General features: G+C 45.8%; 2 protein-coding genes across 2 annotated transcripts in view; one reads left to right on the forward strand and one right to left on the reverse strand.

Moving 5' to 3' along the window:
- Nucleotides 1-11,490: 11,490 nt before the first annotated feature.
- The window catches only part of LOC135388283 (plexin-A2-like), a 246,693-nt gene continuing 234,829 nt past the window's right edge, over nt 11,491-23,354 (forward strand). The window contains exon 1 of the mRNA XM_064617721.1: nt 11,491-11,510. The gene's annotated coding sequence lies outside the window, so the exon portion shown is untranslated. The remainder of the gene's footprint in view (nt 11,511-23,354) is intronic.
- LOC135389203 (uncharacterized) lies at nt 13,103-17,473 on the reverse strand. Its single transcript, XM_064619268.1, has 2 exons — nt 16,218-17,473; nt 13,103-13,457 (listed from the first exon to the last, which is right to left on the reverse strand). The coding sequence occupies exons 1-2, from the start codon at nt 17,471-17,473 to the stop codon at nt 13,103-13,105; spliced, it is 1,611 nt and encodes a 536-aa protein (XP_064475338.1).

Genomic DNA, 23,354 nt, shown 5'->3' on the forward strand with positions numbered 1-23,354 from the left:
AAGAGCGTAATCATTGCGTTAGTTAATTACTAGAATAAGATGGAGTGCATTTTTTTCTTTTTCTTGTGTGTGTGTGTGTGTGTGTGTTTCTTCACGGGCGCCAACGTGCAGATAATTCTAAGTCCGCGACGAAGCTAGCGTAACAGAGAACGTGCACCGTATACTCGACTAGGAGCTATTCTCTTTTCTTTTTTTTTTCTTCTTCTTTTCTCGTGTCCTTGTCTGGTATTTGCGAGCGCTCTCAAAAAGCGTACAATTATGCAGCAGCAATCTGCATATGCACAGAGGCGCTCCGGAATTGCAAGCACCATGGCCAGCGTGATAGAGCACTGCGAAAGATATGCACGCAGTGATGCTAGTTTTCGTAGCTTTAGGCAGTGTAACGCGAATAAATCTGTATAAACAAAAAGACCCCTCGAAGCATTGGCTCCGTGCCTTCGTTTGACGACGCCTTCGGCGACGTGACTTGTAGCACCACTCTGTGGCATGATCTATTCTTTGCTCTTTCTGTGTCGAATATCCTACCACACATCCCGGTGTTCGTAAAGTGTTTCTCGAAACTTTACCCATCAGTAAACTCGATTACAGCGTGCCCAAGAGGATGCAACACGCGCTCGTTTATGCTGGATCAAACGCCTCGCTAAACACTGGGAGGTGGTGAGTTCCAACGGTCTTCCAGCAGACGCTCAAGGTATATGTCGGTACATCTCCTCGTGAAGTCTGCCAAGGACGCACACTGTTCAGAATATACAAGGTGTTTTACGAGAAATGAGCCAAATAGTTTCAGTCAATGAGGCAAAATGAGCCAATGAGCCAAATTGTTTAAGGATATATACTCAAACTATTTTTCGTTTTCTAACTAATTAATTAATTCGAAAAAGAAAATAGTTTGAGTATTAATTACTTACTTCATGATTAATGACTAATAGTTGAGTATTATTAATTAATTAATTAAGTGAAATTAGGGTCCGTTAAAAAAGGGTCCGTTAGAGGTTCAAAGTTGCAATCAACGGGATTCGTGTCGCTGTATCGCCCGCTACAGCTTTCTAATTGACATTTTGGCTCTAATCTTTGTAGTTACAAAACTGACTAATTAATTTCACTTAAATAATTAATTCATTCATTACAAAACATATAATAGTTTGAGTATCCTCACACCACTGGTAACTCCATAGAGTCCGTCTTTTTTGTGTGCGATGAACCTTTTTTTTTTAACTTTGGCTCATTTTTCGAGAAACACCCTGTATATTTAACATACTAACACATGCAAACTGCACGTATCTACATGTGAATTCCTACATTACCTGCTCCTTCCTGCTGTCCGCTCTACATCTGTCCGCCATCGTACGCCGGTCACAGCGGCCGTTTCGAGGTGCAAACGCGGAACGGAAAAAGAGTAAACATGTTTCGGACCTCAAGCCTATACAGAGGTTATGTAGCCGTTCTGGATCGTTCTGGAGTAGCAAGCCTCACGGGTGCACACGTCTCCATAGTTTTCCCTCGTTACCACCACCGTTAAAATCAACGGAAGCTATGAGCAAAATGCTAGCAACATTTGCCTCACATTAGTGAGTCCATAAAATCTCCATTTTATTTTTTCCTTAAAACCAAACCAAACCAAACCAACATTTCTACTGGCATAGAGCATCGGGAGAGAATCTCAATGAAAACTTGTCAGATAAAGGAAATTTTCACAATGCGCTATACACACGTCACGTGTTAATATACCCTCAAAACATGACCTAAACAGAAACAATGACACCCGTTCGCTGAAAGATCGCTGCTAAGCTGTGGTGGGCAGTAAGTACCAAGTACTCAAGTACTACTTTAAGTACATTTATAAGTACTCGTACCTTAAAATAAGTATTTAAAGAGATTGAAACATTTATTTTACTAAGAAACAAGCTTTCGGACGGAGTCCGCCCTTCATCAGGTGTGATAGACATAGACTTCAGGTACATTTCCAGTTGTGTACTTTGTACTGTACTTTTGTCTAGTACTTTCCCATCAAGTACATAAGTACCCGACTGGAAATGCGAAGACAAAAAAATTGCAAATATTGTAAGTTTTCTGTAGTGTTCTTGAACAATAAAAAGTACTGCCGTCCTCCCTTTTCCAGGAGATGCGAGTATGAATAAATTGGGAAATAAAAATACTTTCCCCTAGCACAGCTGGTTGCCTGAGCATTCATAAACGGAAATTATGTCATGTACAGTCATGTCCCGATTATCCGGACACCTCGGGGGTCGTCCCTTTTCGTCCAGATAATAAATTTCCGCATAACCGAACCAAGCAAACTTCCGGGGAAACTCCCCAAATTTGCGAGACCTCCTTACAACTCCAGAAAAGAAAACAAGGAAAAGATCGGTCCTTCAAAAATTCATACGAAGTGAGCCTCCTGAAATTAGTAGGCACGCGTCCGACAGAATTTTGGTCACAGTCACGGCATCCGCTGCGTCACCCTGCTGTTCAAAGAAGGGCAATATTTCAGAAAGCTGGGCACGCGCACATGTTTTGTCTTTTTGTAAATGTCTTCGGCATGGGCCAAAAGACAAGCGGACTTTCGGACGACCTGGACATTTACGTTCACATGTGGATACCTTGCGCCCCGTGAGTACAGGGCGCCTCTTCCGCTTATGGTCTACCATCTCTACCGTGTTCCAGCACACACCAGAAGGGAGTGACCTCTGAAGAAAGGGGAGTCAAACAGTACAGAATGCCCCTGTGAGGTGTGACTCTCTTTCAGAGCAATGCGAACACAGCACATGCCAGTGACAGAGGACGTTGACACCTTTCCGGATAAGCGAATCAGAATGACCTAGGTCCTGGAACATTGGTCCCTGTACTTCCTGTGCGGATACGAATATCGAATTCTGGATAATCGATACAAAATCCAATAGCAGCAGGTTCGTTCCCGAGAATGTAGTCCGGATAATGAGTTTTCCGGATATGTGACCTCCGGATACGCGAGACATGACTGTATTACAGTTCATATTCATGAGGAAGCACTAACTAGCTGGGCTTCGGAACTACTAGCATTTGCAAAAAAAAATGCTTACGTTGGTATTTCGCCAATCAAAGCATCAGCACTTTATGTGTCACCACCAAACGGTGACACATGATGCAAACTATCGCTTCAATGCAAGGAAAACATACGAGAAAAAAAAAGCTGAAACAAGTATGAGAGGCAACCCACACTCTACCATTGTCCCGATATTTGCACTTGCACATACATTACAAGTTTTCTCTTTTCAAGATATGCAAACTTGCCCACTTGAGCCATCATTCTGGGCAGCCCTTAAACTTCAGTGTGTCACATGGTAAAGTTCTGCTTTAAGAGTGCGCATAATACTTCTAATGACGTCCTACCGGATAATTGCTAAATTTGAATAACGCGAAAGACAATTATATTTAAAAAAATGTCACCAGAAAAACAAACACACGTGATTTTTTCCCCTTGTTAGATTGCTCAGCGGATTCTACGCACTTGCCTCGCTCTCATACGTACTTAAGAGCAGAGGAGAAGCAGCAGAGGGCTGGAAGACAAGAAGATGTACATTGTGCACACATTGGTCTGACATCTCCCTTTGTTCTCACCGACAAAGTGCCCCTCGTGCTATGGATAAGGGCGTGTAGCCCCACCGTGCTCCCATCTTTTTTTTCTTCTGCTTTTTCTTCTTCTTACCCGCGCTTTAATTGGACCTTAGAAGCCGCCCCTACATGCAGGCAGTGCACCTGACTCTTTTAACGCATGTACTCGTGCAGCCACTTTGTTTAAAGAGCCAAAGGAATGAATAACGCTTTTCTCTACTCCTCCCTCTCATTGCGGCGCCAGAGGTGAAATGAATGGGCATGTGTGTTTTTATAGCAGCGCACCAGCTCTCATTCATAAAAGGTTTTGGTGAATCTGGCTCATGATCACACGAAGAATCGCCTTCTTTCTGCCTTCGACCTCTGGAAAGGGAACTCCCTTAAAGGGCGACTCTGGGACAATTCGAAATTTTTATAGTGACTGCGTAAATAAGTTCGGTACATTCTTCAGAAACGAGAAACATAGTTGGTTTGGCGGTCGAGGATTCGTTAGTTGCCAGAAGAGCAGGGAAACTTATATCGAAACCGAAACTCCTGAAGGGTCCCTGTCCGGCCTCCTGTACCCTTGCGTGACGTCACAGGTAGTTTCGTGCGGCTGTTTACGTAATTACGGGAACGCATTTGGTTACTTCTTCGTACGATATGGATGACGAGTCATCGGCTTCCTCGATGTCGTTGTGAAATACTCACCACGGGTGGAACAGAACCTACAGAAGTGCGCGCGCGAAGAACACCGGGAGGCAGGAGGAAGGCCAGTGTTGCTGGACCGATGTTCCGTGGAGGAGCGCCGAATCACTCGAAGGAAAATATTCGTTTTCTAATTATCTGTGCCCCCTGGGGATGAGAAATTGTGTCCACTGAAACATCATATGGATTGATGTGGCACTGCTACTTCAACGCGTTTTTTTTGTGCGGAGTTTTCCTTTAAAGTGGCACTAAAGTGGCCTTACTTTGATACCAGCGCAAAAGGAACGGGATTCATGCGTTGCATCGTTGGTGATTTATGATCGATACACTCTTAGAAATGAACTTCACCGCATAGCACGTTCTTAGCCAACCATCATCCCGAATGACAACGTTCTCGCCCCTGGTTTGTTTAAAACGGGAGGCGGAGCCTATTCTGTGTCGTGCATAACTTCCATCACTTTGAAGTCCTCAACTCCCCTTTCTCCCACCTTCTTTTCCTTTTTTTTGGCTATAGTCGTGACGATGCCCACTTGAGTGCGGCCAACAACGGCAAGCTACCTCGACCCCCCCCCCCCCTCATTTTTAAGAGTGTAGAGAAAAACACAATTGACGCTTTCCCTCTTCCTCTCCTTCTCAAGATGGCCGACAATGCTGAGCTCACTCTCATTTGTCTAGACAAAACGATGTGACCAATCATCGCGGGAGATCGTTTGAGGAGACCAATCCGAGGCCTCTCAGTACCGTAGCGCTTCATGAAGGGAAGGGAAAGCGTACACACGCACAAAAAGAACCGTTCTACGTTCCTCGAGAGTTCTTCATAGTTAGGGTTCCGACCTTTTCTGAGTTTTCATTTGGCAAGCCTCTTGCGGTGTTTATCGGAGCTTTCGATTTGCTAGAAAGTTTGAAATTTTCGAAGCTCTCAAAGAATGGAATCTCCGAAAAACTCCAAAATTTCCAGAAATATAGAAAGTATCCCGAATTCAAACTCCCGAGTCTTGCCAAATGAAAACTCCGAAAAGTCGGAACGCGATTCATAGCGCAAGAACCTTTCTCTGAACCTTTCCTATCTTCGAGAACGAAAGAATGGCAAATGATCTCCTGGCGTCCTACACTCTTAAAAATGATGGTGGTGGTGGTGGGTGGTGGTGATAGGGCTATTTTTCACCTGTAAAGGGTTCTTCAAAAGTATACACTCTTAGAAATGAACTTCACCGCATAGCACGCTCCTAGCCAACCATAATCTCGAATGATATCGTTATCTTCCCTGATTTGTTGAAAACTGGAGGCGTACGCCTTTTTTGTGACACTTATGCGGTTCATAATTGTCACAAAAAGGCGTACGCCTACCGTTTTCAGCAAATCCGGGCAGGTAACGATATCATTCGAGATGATGGTTGGCTAGGAGCGTGCTACGCGGTGAAGTTCATTTCTAAGAGTGTATACTTTTGAAGAACCCTTTACAGGTGAAAAATACGGATAAGACGAAGAATTTTAAAGAGTTCTTTCTCGAACGGTTATTTTCTATGTTTTCCGTCAGGCTTTTCAGAAGAATGTCGTCACACTTCACCCTGAAGTCGGCCCAGGAGGCACACTAATACACTAGCCACACGACAAACTTAATGCATTCAACGGAATGGCAGTAACTTCGCCACCTAACCCGACCATCATCTCGAATGATATCGTTCTCTCCCTTGATTTGTTGAAAACAGGAGGCGTACGCCTTTTCCGTTACAATTATAATACAATTTACAATTACAGTTATCTGTCGAAAACGTGAGGCGGAGCCTATTTTATACCACTGCTTCCTGCTGTCCTCTGTACGCCTCTAATAGCCACAGTTGCACCGCGGCGCTAACACGAAACAAACACGAAACAGATCAATAAATTCACGAGGCTCTCTTTTATAACCGCACCTCAAACGAGGTCTGTTCCTTTGCTTCCTGTACAATCCCGTCAAGAGATAACAAGACCAAACACGATATACTCCCTTACATGAATGGAGTGGCGATGAAAGTTGCCGCCTGTAGCGGTAGAGAGACCGACGGCGGAAATAACGGATGATCCCTTTTCGTAAAAGTATTGCACGCTGTCGGACACGGTGCGCGCTTCTGCGGCTGCACGCCGACGCTCAGATGGCTGCATTTATCACACCAACTTCCCTCACGCACTATAGGACGACGGGGAAAAAAAAAAGAACGAAACAACAAAATGCCCAGGGGAACCATGAGCTATGGGAAAGCCGGGACGGAAAACAAGAAGAGATTAAAAAGGACGCAATTATGACGTCGGGAGGTAATTAGTCAAGTTGTCACGAGAATATGGCATTGGGGGAGACAGCGAAAGAAGGAGGGCATTCCTGGACGTGCAGCTTTTATTTTGCCTTGGATGTATGTAGTTGGGGAGTATACGTCAAATGACGGGGTGTGGCTTGTGATTGTGGGATTTGTTTTCTATGCTAAGGGATTTGATGGGCGGTGGTCGCTGAAAGAGCAAACGAATGCAGATATTGGCGCCTAAATCTAAGGGCTTGCTATTACGGACCACTTTTAAGTGTGCGAGTCAGGTAGAAAGTTTCTAGACGTTTCACGAAAACATAGCAGGTCGAACACAATCCGCCTTTCTTTTTAAGCGTACTGCGATGGTCTTGTCTGCACAGAGGGCTGTCAGAGTGCGACTCCGTGTTGGTTATTGGGAGAGAAGCTCAGCAGCACCTATTCGCCTTTGAGGTGTTTCGGTGTACCGTAGGTGGGAATAGGTGCGAAGTGTGAAAATGTACCATAAGTCCAAAATGCTTCCAAGGGAAGTGAGACCTGTGCGAGCGCAGGAAATAATATCGAAACTTCGCCGTCATCCGTGGACACTACGAAAGGGCGAGTGAGGACGACATTGAATGAGGGAGGACTGGGCACCCTACATGTAGCGGTGACTGTCAGATAGTTGGTGCAGCAGCACCAAGACGGCATGGGTAGTCGCAGGATGGGATGGGTGGCTTCCGTGGAAGGGCTGGGGCATCGTGGGATTCAGGGTGGGGATGGTGGCAGTGCTGTAATCGGTACGTGAGCGTTATGGTGCGTAGGTTGTCGCCAGGGAAGTGCCCGAGAGGACCATCGTGAAGCCCTCTGGTACACGATAAGACAGTGGTCTCGCTCAGAGGCGGAACTGGATTTGTGCTGAGGGGGGTCCTACCTTGGAGAGCATCATACTAATATACCTAAGATGAATTCAAGCTCTATATAACGACGGAAATTGAGGGGTGTCAGGACATCCGGATCCCCCACCCCCCACCCCAGGTCCGCCTGTGGTTCCTCTGGCACTTGCAGTGTGGCAAGAGTCTGAGACTATTGTCTTGCCTCAAGCGAGAGACTAGTGCACATGTGGAGATTAGGTAGAAAGTTAGCCCGGACTGTGTTCTTGGGTACATTGGTGACGGAATTACATCGTGGGGCCCGTGTGATCATGGCGTTTCGCGACCAAGTCTCCGAAGTCACCTGATGTGAAGAAGGTAGTGCTCGTCTGCACAAGCACAGCGTGATAAGAACAGGTACCATGGCTGACGGAGGTGCGGCTAAGTCACTCGTAATGAGGTCTGAGCAAGAGTCACTAAACATGATCGTGATGTTGTCATGATGTGATATGCCTCTTTGTAAGCAGAGGCGCAGCAGCCGAGCATCTCGTGGGAGAGTCGAGATGAACATTCGAATTTTCCTTCAAATGGGATGAAGGCAGCATCTGCTCGGTTGTTTGCCCATAAATATGTTTTTGGCCTTCTGTAGCGTTCGATGTCGTCTAAACTGCATTACCTGCTACCAAAGACATCGTTGAATACCAAGTTCCGCAGCTGGTTTCCGGAGACTAGTTGCCACGCTGGTAGCATAAGTTCTTGTTTTCGAATTTCACGCTGATGTTGTAAAATTTATGGTGCGTGCTTGTATGCTGCAGCGCATCTTTATCGTTGTCAGTCAAATACATTAGCTGACGGTGGTGTCGTAAATACCACTACGTTGCTGTCAGATATTAAGCAAACACGCTCTGGGCACTCCGCAATGTCCCGATGAAGGCTGTCAATAGCTTAGACCGTAGCCAAGGACAAGCGGGGCGGTAGACGTCCGTGTAATGGTGTACCTTAGTGGCGATAGCGACGGGCATTTTGCATTGCTTACATCGTAATTTCAGCCGGTCCACTCATAATTCAGCAAGAAGCAAAACAACCTCAAACCCATCCTTGTAACTGCTACTTACACTGATGACACGATGGACCCTGGTCACAGTCTACCGCGTGGTAACTTTTAAGGACAATAACTCACTCTGTTTCACCTGCGTTGTGGGCTACATTACGAGTACGACGTCACACAACGTCACCTGGTGACATTCTAATCATATTGCACGGTGTGGCGCAACGTAACGTAATAATTTCGATGGCAGACCCGCACCCCTGGAAACCTCGAAGAGAATCGCTTTTGATACTATCCATTTTGAGAACCTACCTTCTCATGAAGAACTTTCCGTACTAAAGTCGCCGCCTTTATCCTTTTCTCCTTTTATTCCTTCTCCCGGGTACCGACACTTTGATAAAGTGATGTGAGAAAACACGAGTGAAACAGTCATGACACGCTGAGGTAATTAGTCAGGTTGTCACGACTTGAGACGAGGGCTCCCCCATAATGAGGCCGCCATTTCTCAATGGACTAGAGATTAACGCGGGGACTCACGTTGTTCCGCGGAATAATCGCTATAATGGTAACGCCCCTGTGGCCCGGGTAGTGCGTACATTCTTTGAAACGCATTGTAGTACGATGACATATAAGTTTCGTCCTTGCTTTCCGTTTTTTTAAGCGATACTAGCGGGCTGCTATATATATACCGCTACACATTCGAGTAAGAAAAATTTCTACCGTGACGTTGTAGCTCCCGCGGGACGTCGTTTCAGTCGTGGAAATATGGCCTCTTTTTCTTCATAAAGGTCCTCCGAGAGCGAGAGAGAATGTACCTGCAGAGTCTCCGTGAAGACAATGGGGAGGATGGGTTTTCGTCATCTCTCCCGTGCAGCTATGCATGGATATGCGAGGATAACTCAAAAAAGAGAAGTTAAAGGGGCACTGAAATGCAAAAGCAGTCTGCTCTCAAATGAAAGTCCGTGTTTCAATCAGTACAATTCAAACAAAATTAGTTCACACAACGCTACCGTATAGAAGGAAAACGCAATGAAAACAGAGTCGTCTTTGGCGGCAACGAATGGGATCCCCAGGAGGCAAAGACTGGCGGCATCCAATGAGACAGCAGTAGAGGCGCGCACATATCTATCGCGGGCCTGCGGATTTGGAATGGTTCCGATCCTAGCGTGCGGTATATGCGCGGCATGATGCGCTCTCCTGAATTTTTCAATAACGATTCACTGAATTGTAGACCACAACAGTTCTCGCGAATTTTCCATTGACAACATTTATCTTCATGTCCTTCGGACAGCGACGCCAGTCCGCTTCGCAACGCGCACAATGTTTTTCACAGGGACTGCTCCATGGCGTGGCACGCGCTCGCACGCGCAGCATGGACTGAAAACACACATGCACGAGCTGAAGCGTCGTTCACTGCTTAGCGCCGAAGCAAGAAAGAGTCTGGTATAATTTTGATTGTAGCTTCGTAACGGAATGAAACTTTTCAATTATGATAACAAGTACGAAATTAAAATAACGTGTAACATAATTTGAGGTAAACTTGTTTTTGCATTTTAGTGCTCCTTTAACCGCATGACAGGCCCTATACACAGAAAGTCATTCAGAATTGTATGTTGAAATCAGAAAGTGTACGCCTTTTTGTATCAATTTGTTTCAATTCGCCAATCAATCTTTCAATTTGTTAATTGCTACAAAAAGGCGTGCACTTGAGATTTTCAATTTTTTTTAAAGAGAACGTTATCATTCTGAATGACGGGTTGTTCTCAGGGTGCTATGCGGTAAAGTTTTTTTTTTAAGTGGTATCTCTACTCGTCGCGCCTATCCTGATGTGGTGTATCTCGATCTGGAGTTTTGCTTTTACTGTGATTTTTTATAATCGAATTTTTTCCTGGTAACACAGGTTTCGGTTAAAATGTTTACCTCTAATTATCTTGACTTTTCTTCTTTACTTCTTTTTTTTTTTTTTTGTGGAGGTGCATGTGTTCCGAGTTGTGTTCCAAGGGGTTTCAATGCTCCTTTGACATGTTGAAAACCGCAACTAACGTTTCCTTCTTCCCCACCCCTCTATCGCTCTCTTTTAAAATATTAAAGGGGTTGCGACAGGTCATCCCACGTTATCCCAGACAAAAATAAAAAAAACGGTTCTTTGTATCGCTGTGAACCTGCATTGAAAGTTTCGCTGTGAAAAGGGTAATAGAAGCGGAGAAAATGGGCACAGCGACTACCTAAACTCATGCGGCTCTGACATCACAGCCCTCGCCACCGCCAATGAGGCAGCGCACGAGACGTCACGTGCTTACGGCTCCCAATGGGAATGAACGCAACTCAGTGACGTCTGCGCTTTGCTCGGGAGTGTGTTCGAGGGCTTGTATCTCGCTAAGTACGACGCGTAGAAGAATACATCTTTTTTTCCTCAGTATTGTGGCGTGCAGTACAATGCGTCTATGATGTAATGAACCACATCTATGAAAGTGTCCCAACCCCCTTAATTATTCCTTCTCTGTGTTCGTTTGCTAGTCAGATGAATTAGATGCGAGGCTCCTGAGAATTCAGGTTCTAGTTCTAGATGTGTAAAGGATGTCGTCGCTATTTTAAACACGAGTTAGTACGGTAACTTACTGTGGGAAGGGGAAGGGTATTTTGCTCTCACGGGGATGTTCGTAAAGTGAATCATCAGAACTGCGAAAATTGTTGCTGTGAAGTACAACTGTTTGTTAGATTAGAGTCACTAAATAAGCTTCACTTCAGAATATCGACACTGAGTTCCAAGAGCGAGCATGCGCCATCTTGGTACTGGTATGTTTGACGTCTCGATCCACAACTGGGGATGCTACCGGTGTGGTGTGGAAACAAGATGGCGCTCCTGCTCTCCCTTGGACATCAGTGTCGATACTCTGAAGCGAAGAATATTTAGTGAGTCTATGTTAGATCTCTCTCGTTGGTTAAACATTGATAGCAGCGACTGTTTGAATTCCAGCAATTAAAAAAATGCGTTTTTATTTCAGGGGCCAAAGGTCGTTAACTGGATCCCGCCTACCGGCTTATCACAGCACCAAAGTGGTAAGCCAGTGTATTTGCACTCGATATCTCGTGGAAGGTAAGAAAACGCCCTCGTTCTTTTTTTTTTCTTTTTTTTTTCTTTTTTGTATGATCGTCGAGCATGCGAAATCTCAGTCACCGCATCAAGCCTTCGTGTCGATTGCGTGAGATGCGACTTTAGCGCCCCAAGACGCTGTAATTCCTACAAATCTAGAAGAATAAAGTGGAGTGATGTGTACTAGCCTACTAGGTCTAAGATGCGTAAAGTACTTCGAGGAACGTAACCAGGGGCGGATCCAGGGCGGATCCTCGGGGGGGGGGGGGGGGCACTAAAAAAACAGAGAAGACGGGAGGGGGGGGGGTCGCCATGTAAGACGGCGAGCTGCTGCGCTGTCATTTCACACCAGAACTTTATTTATGACCTACATGTTGCGAAGCTTAGCAAGCTGTAGAGGAACGCCACCGTGCGGCGTGTGCGGAAAACGAAGCGTGCAGCTTCCTGCCGGAAGGGGGGGGTAGAGGTATGTCTCGGGGGGGGGGGGGCCCAGGGCCCCCCCCCCTGGATCCGCCCCTGAACGTAACAATGATACAGCCTTCTTCTCACTGATGTGACCTCAGTGAAGTCACTTCTGATTGTGTGACCGTGAGTGTGATTTTTCAGTTTTCTGTTGTTCTTCTTTTTCTTTCTTTTCATCTTTTTTTTTAACAGCAAGCCGACCACTGTCTGACTGACCTTTTCTTTCTTTTTCTCTTAATAAACATATCTCCTGCCCCCTCATTTTCTTCTAATAAGCAGCAGGGTAAAATCCTCAATCGTGTAATTGACTATATCGACACGAAAATGTTGCAACTTCTTTCACTTGCTTACTTTTTACTCATGGTTCGTTTTCCTCTGATTTTCTTTTTTTTTTTTTTCATGTTTGCGCCGCGAAGCAACTGTCCTTATGAGCGGTGTACAGACGTGGACAGGGGACAGCAGGAAGGATTGGGGGGTTAGTATGCGTCTTGGACCGACTTCATGGGACGAGCTGCACAGTTTTGATTGATTGATTGATCGATCGATCGATTGATTGATTGATGGATTGATTGGTTGGTTCATTTTATTTTGATCATAACGCTTTCTCATCTTTCTACGCATCACCGTAGAACTGCTTTCTCGTCATTTTCGGTTCTAATTTTATATAGGATATACTTTGTGAGTCCTTCCTTCTGATGGCGTTCTACGTTGCTACTTTCATCTTCTTGCGCGTCATAAAGGGAGATCCGAAATCAATATTCAATGTCATTGCCAGAGCGCGCAACAACAGCACCTACCTGCATAACGAATAATGACATCACATGATGAGGTATTTCATCTCAGGAAATACGCGTGCGCAACAGAAATTGCAATATAGAAAAAAAAACTTAAAATTTGCAAACTATAGGCTGGGGGGGGGGGGCATATGTTTATTATGAAAAAAAAAACAAGGAAAGGAAAGGTTAACCAGGCAAAGAGCCGGCTTGCTATTAAAAAAAAAAGAATCAGTAAAAAACGGAAAAGAAAAAGAAGGAAAGAAAGAAAGAGGAAAAGCGACACTAGAACAACGTCACATGCAGTTAACGAGTCCTGAGACTCAGAGAAAACCGAAGAGAGCGGCAGTGACAGCCCACTGGTTGGGGTGCAGGACGGGGCCAAGGAGAGCGGCCAACGAAAGGTCGTTACAGCCAACCTGGAGCAGACGGCAACGGAGGGTGTTCCTATGGTGAAGGTGCTGCTGAGAATGCAGGAGCTGGTGTGGGATGTCAGCTTCCACGCCAGAGACAATGTAGTTTGGTGAATTTAGCCGACCCATATTGAAGAGAAGTGAGGGTGTACGGGCAACATTGAGTCGTAGGCGGAGGAGAAGGGATTCTTCTTTACGACTGCGGTGGCAAGCGATGACAAACTCCATCAATGGGTCGATAGACCGTAGGAAGGGGTTGTAGAGGCTTGGGATTTACAGGAATACCAGCGGCAGCAGAATGTACGTCCGTGGTTACCCGCGACCTATACTGAAAGCAACTTTCTGCGTTTTTGCGTCGGGTCATGAAGTGATGACGTATAGATGTGTCTTTATCGGAGAGATGTGTGTAGGAAGGATATCTTCTTTATTACCGTAATAGCTCAGAGGGACTGTAGAAATAGAAGACCAGAAGTCTGATTGATTTAATTGACCGCTCCACCGATCTGGCTGTATGAGATGGGTGATGTGCATCGGCGCTCGACCGTCAAACGCAGTACGTCTTACCTCTTCTTCTGATTTCATTTATTTTACTTTATTTTTATTTTCGTTGATTTTTTGTCGTTTATAGGATTACTGAAGTGCAAAAATTCCTCCTCGCGCAATGAGAGAAGACGTTACCTTGACAACAATGCAAAAGGAACGGGATTGATCCGTTTCGTCCTTCGTGATTCATGCCTGGAGCAAACCGCCATTTGCGCTTTCCCTGTCCTTGTCAAGCAGCGCGGCAATGTGGAGCGGCCTCCAATTGGTCTCCTCAGATCATTTGTCCAATCATCGCGGGAGATCATGCGAGGAAACCAATTCGAGACCTCTCTACACCGCTGCGCTTCTGGAGAGAGAAGTGGGAAACCTTAAATCGCATTTTTTCTTTCTTTTCTTTTTCTTTTTCTATCAATCATGAATCACGAACGACGTAACGGGTGAATCCCGTTATACTTTTGTATCGCTGTCAACGTAACGACATCTTTCATTCGCCGAGAAGAAATTTTTGCAAGGGTGTTCCTGTCTTCTGTGCGTGTCACGTTGTGTTGGTACACCATGCAAGATCAATGCCAACATTCCTAGTTTTTCACCCTTATGGAATTTTTATACTTTGACTGCCCTAGTAATGTTTTTAACCTGTATTCTTTTACCACTCGTCATATGTCGCACATGTAATGACGTATAGGGTAGAGCCCTACACAGGCCCGGGCTCCCGATCCGGGCCGGGCTTCATATTGCCTGTGTGCTCCTGGCCGGGCCGAGCCCGGGCCGATAAAATACGCCAGCACCGTGGACCGGACCGACAAACATCTTTTCGAGAGTCTGGCTCGGCCGGGTCGCGCAGGTAATTCCACACAATGCAGGCCTATTAGTTCATATCATCACGTGTTTGCGTCATTCCTATGCATATATTTGCAGAAACAAGCAAAGGACACGGCGTTATGCCAGGGCGCGTTGCTGGCATCGGGGTGTGGCGGTCCTAAACCGCCAGTTCCTTTATGGTTGTGGTCTTGTCTTCGCTTCTTATACATTTACTTTTAAGTTTGGTTGATAAGCGCTGGAGACGCGTAAATCACGGCAGGAAATGCTAGGCTGGGCTCTGCTGACTGGGTCAGCGCATAATAGCAGGAAGGCCCGGGTCCGAGCCGGGTCGGGCCCTGAAAAATCGGACCGTGCAGAGCTCTAGTATAGGGTACCTCATTGGTATCCCATTGTCACCCCTGTACCTCTGCAGTGAAACATTCCCAGTTATCGTCATCTTTTTGCAGTCTGTCATACCGTATGAAGTTGAAGTGTGGAGAGCGATGGCTGGCGAATAACCTTGAGTTTTATTCTTAAGAAGAGCAGTCTCTGTTCGAAATATCGACGGCTCTCGCTGGATTTTCGACCCTTCTAGGGTTTCTAGGTTTTCGAAGTACCGTATGTACCGCAGCCCTACAAGAAATAAGGTTCTGGGTGAAACGACGCTGCGTGGTTGGTTCTCTGGGTTGGTTCCGTCGCGAACGACACCTTTCGGCTGACGTTACGAAAACTGCTGCTGAAACTGCATTATAGATGGGGCAGGTGACGCCGTGCGACTGACCTTTTCGAATGCCGTGGGTTGTTAAAGCTCTTTGCATTTTCTGCAGCATGTGGGTGGTTCTGGTGGTGGTGGTGGTGGTTGGTAAAATAACAAGGGGAGGTTGAATTCGCGCAAGCGAATTCTGCTACCCCCCAAAAAAGAAAGACGGTACACCCCAAAGCAGAAAAGAAAAAAGAAAGGAAACGGTACGATTGCACCACAGAATGTGCGAGCGCACCGCAAAAGCTCACCGGGGTGAGCGTCTCGACCGCGACAACGCAGGACAGAGCGCGCCGTTCACATCCGCCGTAATGTCCACGCTCCGTCTAGTATAGAGTTTCTAGTCCACATTTCACAATGAAATTGACAAGAGCATTGAAGGCCGCGTCCCTGTGGTTAGCGTCCCATACGCCTAAGACTTTCTCTATGCTGAAGTCCCTGCTGTCGAGATGGCCAAGGGTCAGCCTCAAGATGCCTCTTTGTGCAGCATGTTTTGGACAATGCATGATGATATGTTCAGTGTTTTCCACTGTCCCGCACAGTAGACAGTTGGGCGAGTCCACCTTGCCCACTTTATGAAGAAACTGGCGACCATAGGGCACATTCAGGCGTAGACGATGCAGGAGAGTTTCTATGTGTCTGGGCGTTTTTGAAGGTATCGTAAAATTCAGCTCCGGGTCCAGCGTGCGCAGCAGTGACGGACCACTGTCGGTTTGGTGCCATTTTGTCCTGCGGATGTCATCAGTCATAGATTTTAAGAAAGATTTGATGTCCTGCTTTGAAAACGTGACAAGATATTCTGTCGATGACAGGTGTGCGATGTTCGCCATTTCGTCCGCCTTCTCGTTACCACTTATGCCAATATGGCCAGGTATCCACTGAAGAATGACGTCGTGACCGATGTCTGTGCACTTGCGATACCCTAACAGGAGGTCTCGTACTGTTGAAGCCGTACGGCCTTTTTCCAAGAACGATGAGATAGCTTGAAGGCCGGCTTTAGAGTCGCAGTACACTATCCATTGCGCAGGCAGCTCGAGCGTGGCAAGGTAACTCATGGCTAGCTGTACGGCTACCAGCTCCGCTGCCGTCGATGAGGTCCTGTGAGACAGTCGTGCTATGCCTTCCCTCTTGTGCTCTGGTATTACAAATGCGGAGGCAGACCCGGATAGAGTCGTGGACCCGTCGGTGAAGATGGCTACACGGCCTTTGTGCCTTTCCATCAATTCGAGGCAGTACTGTCTCATGGCGAAAGGCGGGAGGCTTGACTTTCCCTGGTTGATCCCAGGCACGGTGGTACAGATAGGAGGTGTCTGTAGCGTCCATGGAGGGTGTGGGTCCGCTTGTTGCGGCCGTGCTGTTGGCAATGTACGTCTATATGGAGAGAGTGCTTTTAAGAAAGAAGAGTTTCGGCGAAGCAGCTTCCGCACCAGGGGATGGTGATCATGCTGAGTGCACAGGCGAAGGTAATGCCGAACCGTTTCACGCACCCTTAGTGCCTCGAATGGAGGTTCTTTGGCCTCTGCTATGGTCAGTGTGTTAGAGGTGGCACTTGGTACCCCAAGGCAGACCTTCAAACTCCTTGCTAAGACGCCTTGCAGTATATTCTCCGACGTAGCGCAAATGTTGTTCAGCACTGGAAGGTGATACGCTGCCATTTGCTGGATGAGGGCTCTGTGCACAGTGAGTAGTGACGACGTTGACATTCCCCACCGGGGCCCCGTGAGATGCCGTAGTATGTTAATCCGAGCGTCGGCTCTGCCCTTCAGATACTTGGTATGGGCGGCCCATGTTAATTGTGCGTCGATTATAACTCCCAGAAAGCGATGATGTGAAACCCGCTGGACTGGCTGTGTCGAGAGCTGCAATTGGAAGTTGTTCATCTTTTTCCGTGTGAAGGGTAGGAAGACCGTCTTTTCGGGAGATATGTCCATTCCCCTCTGCGTCAAGAATGCTACCGTACAGTCGAGGGCATCTTGAAGCCACCGTTGCAGCGCTGGTAACTGTACGCCCGATGTCCATAGGCAGATGTCATCGGCGTACATACTAATGTGTATATTTTTGTGCAGGTGCTGTGGAAGGTCCGCCATAACCACATTGAAAAGCAACGGACTGAGAACGCTGCCTTGTGGCACTCCGCTCGGGAGGTCGTATCTGTCGCTGTGGGTGGTTCTGTGCATGGCTCATATATAGTTTGCACAGGAAAATTTATTAAGACTGCAGAACATCAATTGGGTTATGCTGTTGTGACAACTGTAACTTCCACTGTTCAGTACATGCACAATGTGCAATGCAAATATGTACAAACCTATTATCTACAAGACTAGATATGTACGGTGCACAAGATATTGTGTACACAAGATACTATGTACAGTCAAAATCTACAATCATGTTGGTGACTATCTACATACGCAAAGACGAGAAGACACATGATAAGAAACGGGTGTCACAGATGTCAAGAAACGGCTGTCACGGGTGAAGGAGATCCTCCAGTAACGGCTACATATCCACCCCGCAAAAAAATGCATGCCCAACCCGACAGCGTCGCTTCACAGACATTTTCCTCCGGCACGTGCTGCATGTACTTTGAACATCTTGAACACAAACTCCACTCCAGCACTTGTTTTCGAGAACAAAATTGCAACGATATATTTTGCTTGCCCGTTCCATTCTTCGAAAATTAAGCCGCCGTCGGTTAGAAAATCCCATCGACATTATGGGATTTCTGCCGGTGCCAGTGGGATGAAGGGCCGGTAATAAATCACATGGTCCCTGCGGTCCTTCAGAGGAATCTTACTGATGTTTTGCAGGTGCATAATTCCCAAAATTTACTGCCCCATTTTGGGACCGCAGTGCGTACTCGTGCTTAACATTCTTATTCACGAACTTCACCCTATTTGCTCGAAGAAAAAATCGTCCGTTCGCTTCAAGTTGCTCGCGCAGTTGATACGAAATATAGCCTCGTGGTAGTCGCTACTTGGTACTTTATAAAATCCTTTACATGCTTTATTTATCTGTTTTCCTTTGTTTACATTGTTTAATGTATGCGAGTATCGTCGTAGAATTATCCTGAAAAACGCTCCTCTTCGAGTAGGAATGCATTCTGCATCAAGCAGTGGAACTGAAAGACGGAAACGCCAATCAATTTACTTACCTTACGCCTACACGAAGCGCTTACGCTACGGAGCGACTAGCATCGCAGCGCTGGATAGCCATTCCTTTAATATTTTAGACGGTTCTTGAGCCGTTGGAACGTCTTTATATCCTGATATCCTTTCTGCAAGGTATCGGAACGGACAATCTATTTTTACTCTTTGGATTCTTCGGTTCTTCGATTCTCCCTTCCTTAATTAAAGCAGTTCGGACACTTTCATAGACGTGGTTCATTACATCATGGACGTACTGCGTGCCAGGATACCGAGGAAAAAAGGATTTTTCTTCTACGTGTCGTACTTAGCGAGATACGCGCACTCAGAGTCACTCATGCTCAGAGTTGCATCCATGCCTCACTGGCAGCAACGAGGGCTGTGCCGTCAGAGTTTTTTGGGGGAAAAACAAAACAAAACAGCTCGCGTGACTGAATTAGCGTTAGCTGAGTTAGTGAGTTAGCGTGCTGACCATGTCAAGTCCAGATTCGGAGGTACCCGGGTTCGAATCCCGGTGCCAGCTGTGCAGTCTGGATTTTTCCTGGGTTTCCCTCAGACGCTGTCGAATATACGTCGGCACATTTCCCTTAGAAGTCGGCCCAGGACGCACATTCCCCCCAGAGCGTTAGTCGCGTGTATTGTCACCAATTAAGAGAACTACCTACGTAGTCGTGACGCTGGTCACCTCTGTGAGGGCGACAACGGCGAGCTTATTCACAAGCACCACCACCACCAATCCACTCCCCATGACTGTCGGTATTCGCGGTGCCCATTTCCTCTGCTTCTGTTATCCGCCTTGCTGTGGAACTTTTAAAGCAGATTCACATTGGTGCGAAGAACCGTCTTTTACGTTTATCTGGGATAACCTGGTATGACCTGTCGCGCATCCCTTTTAAGTAACTTACCTACCAAAGTCTTCCCAATGCCACCTACATCTTACTACACCGATTTCTTATTCTTTTTGGTTCATTATTCATTAGCACGCATCCATGTTGATGAGGCCCATATCCCCCCGTTTTTTCCAGTTGTAATTCTTATGCCGACGAAAACATATCATGTGACATTGGTAATGTCGTCTGAAAGGCCCAACACGTTATGAGTTGTTAAGAGTTAATGGAGTGCTCGCATTGTGGACAATGCAGTTCTTTCAAAATTACACAAGACAATTAATAATTAATACTATCGCGGCTCCTGCGTTCGTATATAGATGACGAAAGCATGGCGAATAAGCATGTACGAAAAACTATTTTAAAACCGAAGAGAATAGTTGTATAAGCGGACCGAATGCACGTGCAGACGATGTATATTCGAGAAATTCGAAAGCACTTCCACAATGGCGCACCGCCCTGTTGATTGAGGGCGTTCAAAAGCAATCAAAGGGTCATAAATGTAGATCACGTCGTGTGAAGTGTAGTTTCGTTTCGCCTTCCGTTGAACGGTGTACAGGAATCAGACGCTGAAAACCAATAGACATCGAGAAATACAAAACATGAGAACTAAATGGGTTGTGCGGAGGTGTCCGGCTTTGACAGAAGGTCCGTGTGTGACATACTCCGGGGTGGCTGTGGGGGTAGAGACCGAACAGATATTGACTCCAACTCCTACGGACACACTTTTCTAGACCGCCAACAAGGATGCGCTACATATCGCATTGCGTAGGATTTACATCAGGGGGATTTACTCCGGTCTTATTCACCGTTATCGTGCTGCTCCTGTCAAACGGTTGTGAATTCGATACAGTTCCCGTTATGTAGTTCGGCAAACGCTGGCAACAGAGCTGTACGCGTCACTCAGAAAAAGGGGCTAAATACGTTACTGGTTCCTTCGCAAAAAAGAAACTAAATACGTTACTCGTCCCTTCGAAAAAATAGTAACGAAATACATTACCCTTTACTAACAAATAAAAGGAACGCGTTCTCGTTACTGGGAAGTAACGAGCTACTTCTATACGTGACATTTGCATACAAGGCCGCAGAACTACGAAGGCATCGCCTACTTTATTTATTTATTTACATCTCATCCATGATGAATTGCACTTCAGTAGCAACTGGTACTCAAAGCTGGCCGACGTGACTTCCCGACTAGGGGACAGAGAGACAAAGCACTAAACTCCCTGAGCACCGTGAATCCTCGAAAAGAGGAACACAAAAATCACATTGAGTGTTCTGAAATACTGTGGACACCATAGCAATGAGAAAGGCGTTGTCCTCTGGTATCCTTTTCTCTTCGCTGGGGATTTTACCGCGTGCTTCAGCCTCGTGGAATGCCGCCATATGCGCGGGAAAAACCACAACTGGCGGACGTGGTTGGTAACACTGAGAGAAGAAAAAAAAGGGACGAGTAACTTGCAGTAACGCATTACTAACTTTTGTAACTAAGTACGTTATTAGTTACATTTTTTAGAATAGAATTAGATAGATAGTATAGATAGAATAGAATTAGAACATAAGTCGTTGCTTAGTTACCAAACACAGTAACGCGTTACGTACAGCTCTTGCTGGCAGTTAACTATGAATTCGTATGCAAACACCGACTTGCACCGACTTTATCGCTTTCGTAACACCTGCTTTACGTAACAACCAGGGGTCAAGGCACAGCCGCTGAAAGCAGATGAAGATTGCCGAGCCAGCTGAACAGCTTACACAAGGAGCTTACACAACTTGAACCATTCCTTTTCAGTTTGGGCCTCCGATTTAAAGTCAGCGCAGAGAAATGTGTGCAGCTGAAATAGTTCCACGTGGAACCGAATCGACTTGCACTAGATTTTTAAACTATATCGCCGCGCGTCGACTTGCATTTCACGGAGCTTACCAAATGCAACAAAAAGTTTGTGATCTACAAGGGACAAGACAAGAAAAGAAATACGCAAGGATAGAAGAAAAATGTATCTTCACAGGCTCCTGTCGTTCTTTTAAAATCATAATGATCATATTGTATCATGTGCATATCGTCATGCGCACTGCATATCTGCATCCCCTAGAAGTGCACGGGATCACGACAATATAAAACTGGAACAAGGAACTCGAGAGTGCTGGAAAACCTCTATACAAATTAACCATTTCGTCGTGAGGTGAGGGCAATATGCAGTCTAGTGAGTAAGTACAGAAGATATTGATTGCAGCGTTAGCATGTTCAATAATTAACTCTACTTGAGCTCTACTTCTCCTCCAAGGTTACATGATCGCTGACAACGGTTTGTTTTGCCTGTACAAGGCATAATTCCTAACGACTTGCATTAAACAATACGCGAACTTTCAACCCAAGTGACGAGTAATGTCATTACGCACAACACGGCCAAAAGGTAGTGCATTAGCATTACTCATAACCGAGGAGTAAGGCATTATCGATAATGATTGATTGTCTGGAAAAAGAAAATAGCGGAGCTGAGTGGGGTTCAGTTATCGATGCACTACATAGTAATGCTGCGCATTACTCCCCATGTTTGTGGGGGACACGGTTAGCCACTGTGTGCGAGCGTCTATACACCAAGCTTCGTATTGTTCTGTTTTATCTGTTATCCGCGGTAATCGTTATTCACACGGCAACATCAGGACGCACTCGGTACGTTGCGTGTTCAGCTCACAGTCGATAAGCATCAACAGGATAGGAGATACTTATTATGTACACGCATGCGGCGTTCTCCATGCATCGGCATCTGCATAGCAGAGAACGTAATGTTTGTTCGCTACTAGTATAGGGTCTACTTTGACTTATACCCAAAGGGAAAATAACCGGGAAAGGTGGAGAGAGGGAGAGAGAGAGAAACGAACGGGATCGATGTATTACGCGCGTGATTTTCCGAATCAGTGCCGTAAGTGACTTTTTGAACAAGAGGAGTCACTCTAGGTCCGTCGCGTTTCGATCTCGGCATATGGTCGATACGCGTTCAATATGTAATGTTGCCTTCAAGAGTATACTTTCAACCATATATGTATGGAGGAAAAGCCGCTTAAAGGAACCGGTGCATTTCACGGTACTTGTTTTGCAATGTGGGAGCGCAATCAATGTGTATGTGTGTTTCGGAGCAGAACTTATGTCATCCCGACAGCTTATGTGGGTGACGTTTTTGAAATGCCATGTAACGTTTTTTGCGTTACGGTTTGGTGTTGGGTTAAATTGATACATTTTAATTTATAATTTATTTTTAATCATCAGTTAACTAACTATAGTTTATATTTTACGTTCACCCCTTTATCCAGGGTTGTACAAAAAATATTTTGCACTTTCGCCACTGCCGAGGTGCGCGAGGATTTAAGTATAACCTTTAACTTATGTAATTTCCCTAATTAATTCATAGTCGAGCTTGTCGGTTAGTTAATAAAATAAACATACTAATTAAATGTCCTCAAAGTAAATTCTACGCCCAGAATGTCGTGGACCTCTCTAAGACAACCCCCATAAATACTTTTTGCACAACCCTGGCTGAAGGCCCAACCGCATGAGGAGCTTTTGGAGCAGCAGAACGCCGAGTTTTTCTCAGCGGCAAGCGACGCTGTCAAAAAACGCCCAACACTAACCGTGTACAGCATTTCTACAACGGCGGATGGACGGCGTCCCATGCAAACTTGATAAACACTTTTAGAGGAGATGGTGTTCCTCTCAGTGTTGTACCCGCTACCCGAAAAAGGTAGCGCAATACTGATACGCGCTACCTGAGCAAAAAGTAACGAAATCCCGATATCGTTACACGTACCTAAAAGTAGCGGAATACCGCTACCGTTACCCGTAAAAAGTAACGCGATACTTCATGCGCTACTTTTTAGGAAATAAACAACAGCATCGTTGATGACTTACTTCAAACGTCTTAAAATAATAAATAATAAAACAAAACAATATCTCAAAATAATAAATCGAAGTCCAATGGAGGTTACACGTAGGTTGCCTGAAGGCTAAAATTTTGAAAACCGTTTTTTAC

This window comes from Ornithodoros turicata, chromosome 3 (assembly GCF_037126465.1).
Source record: "Ornithodoros turicata isolate Travis chromosome 3, ASM3712646v1, whole genome shotgun sequence".
Taxonomy (NCBI): Eukaryota; Metazoa; Arthropoda; class Arachnida; order Ixodida; family Argasidae; genus Ornithodoros; species Ornithodoros turicata.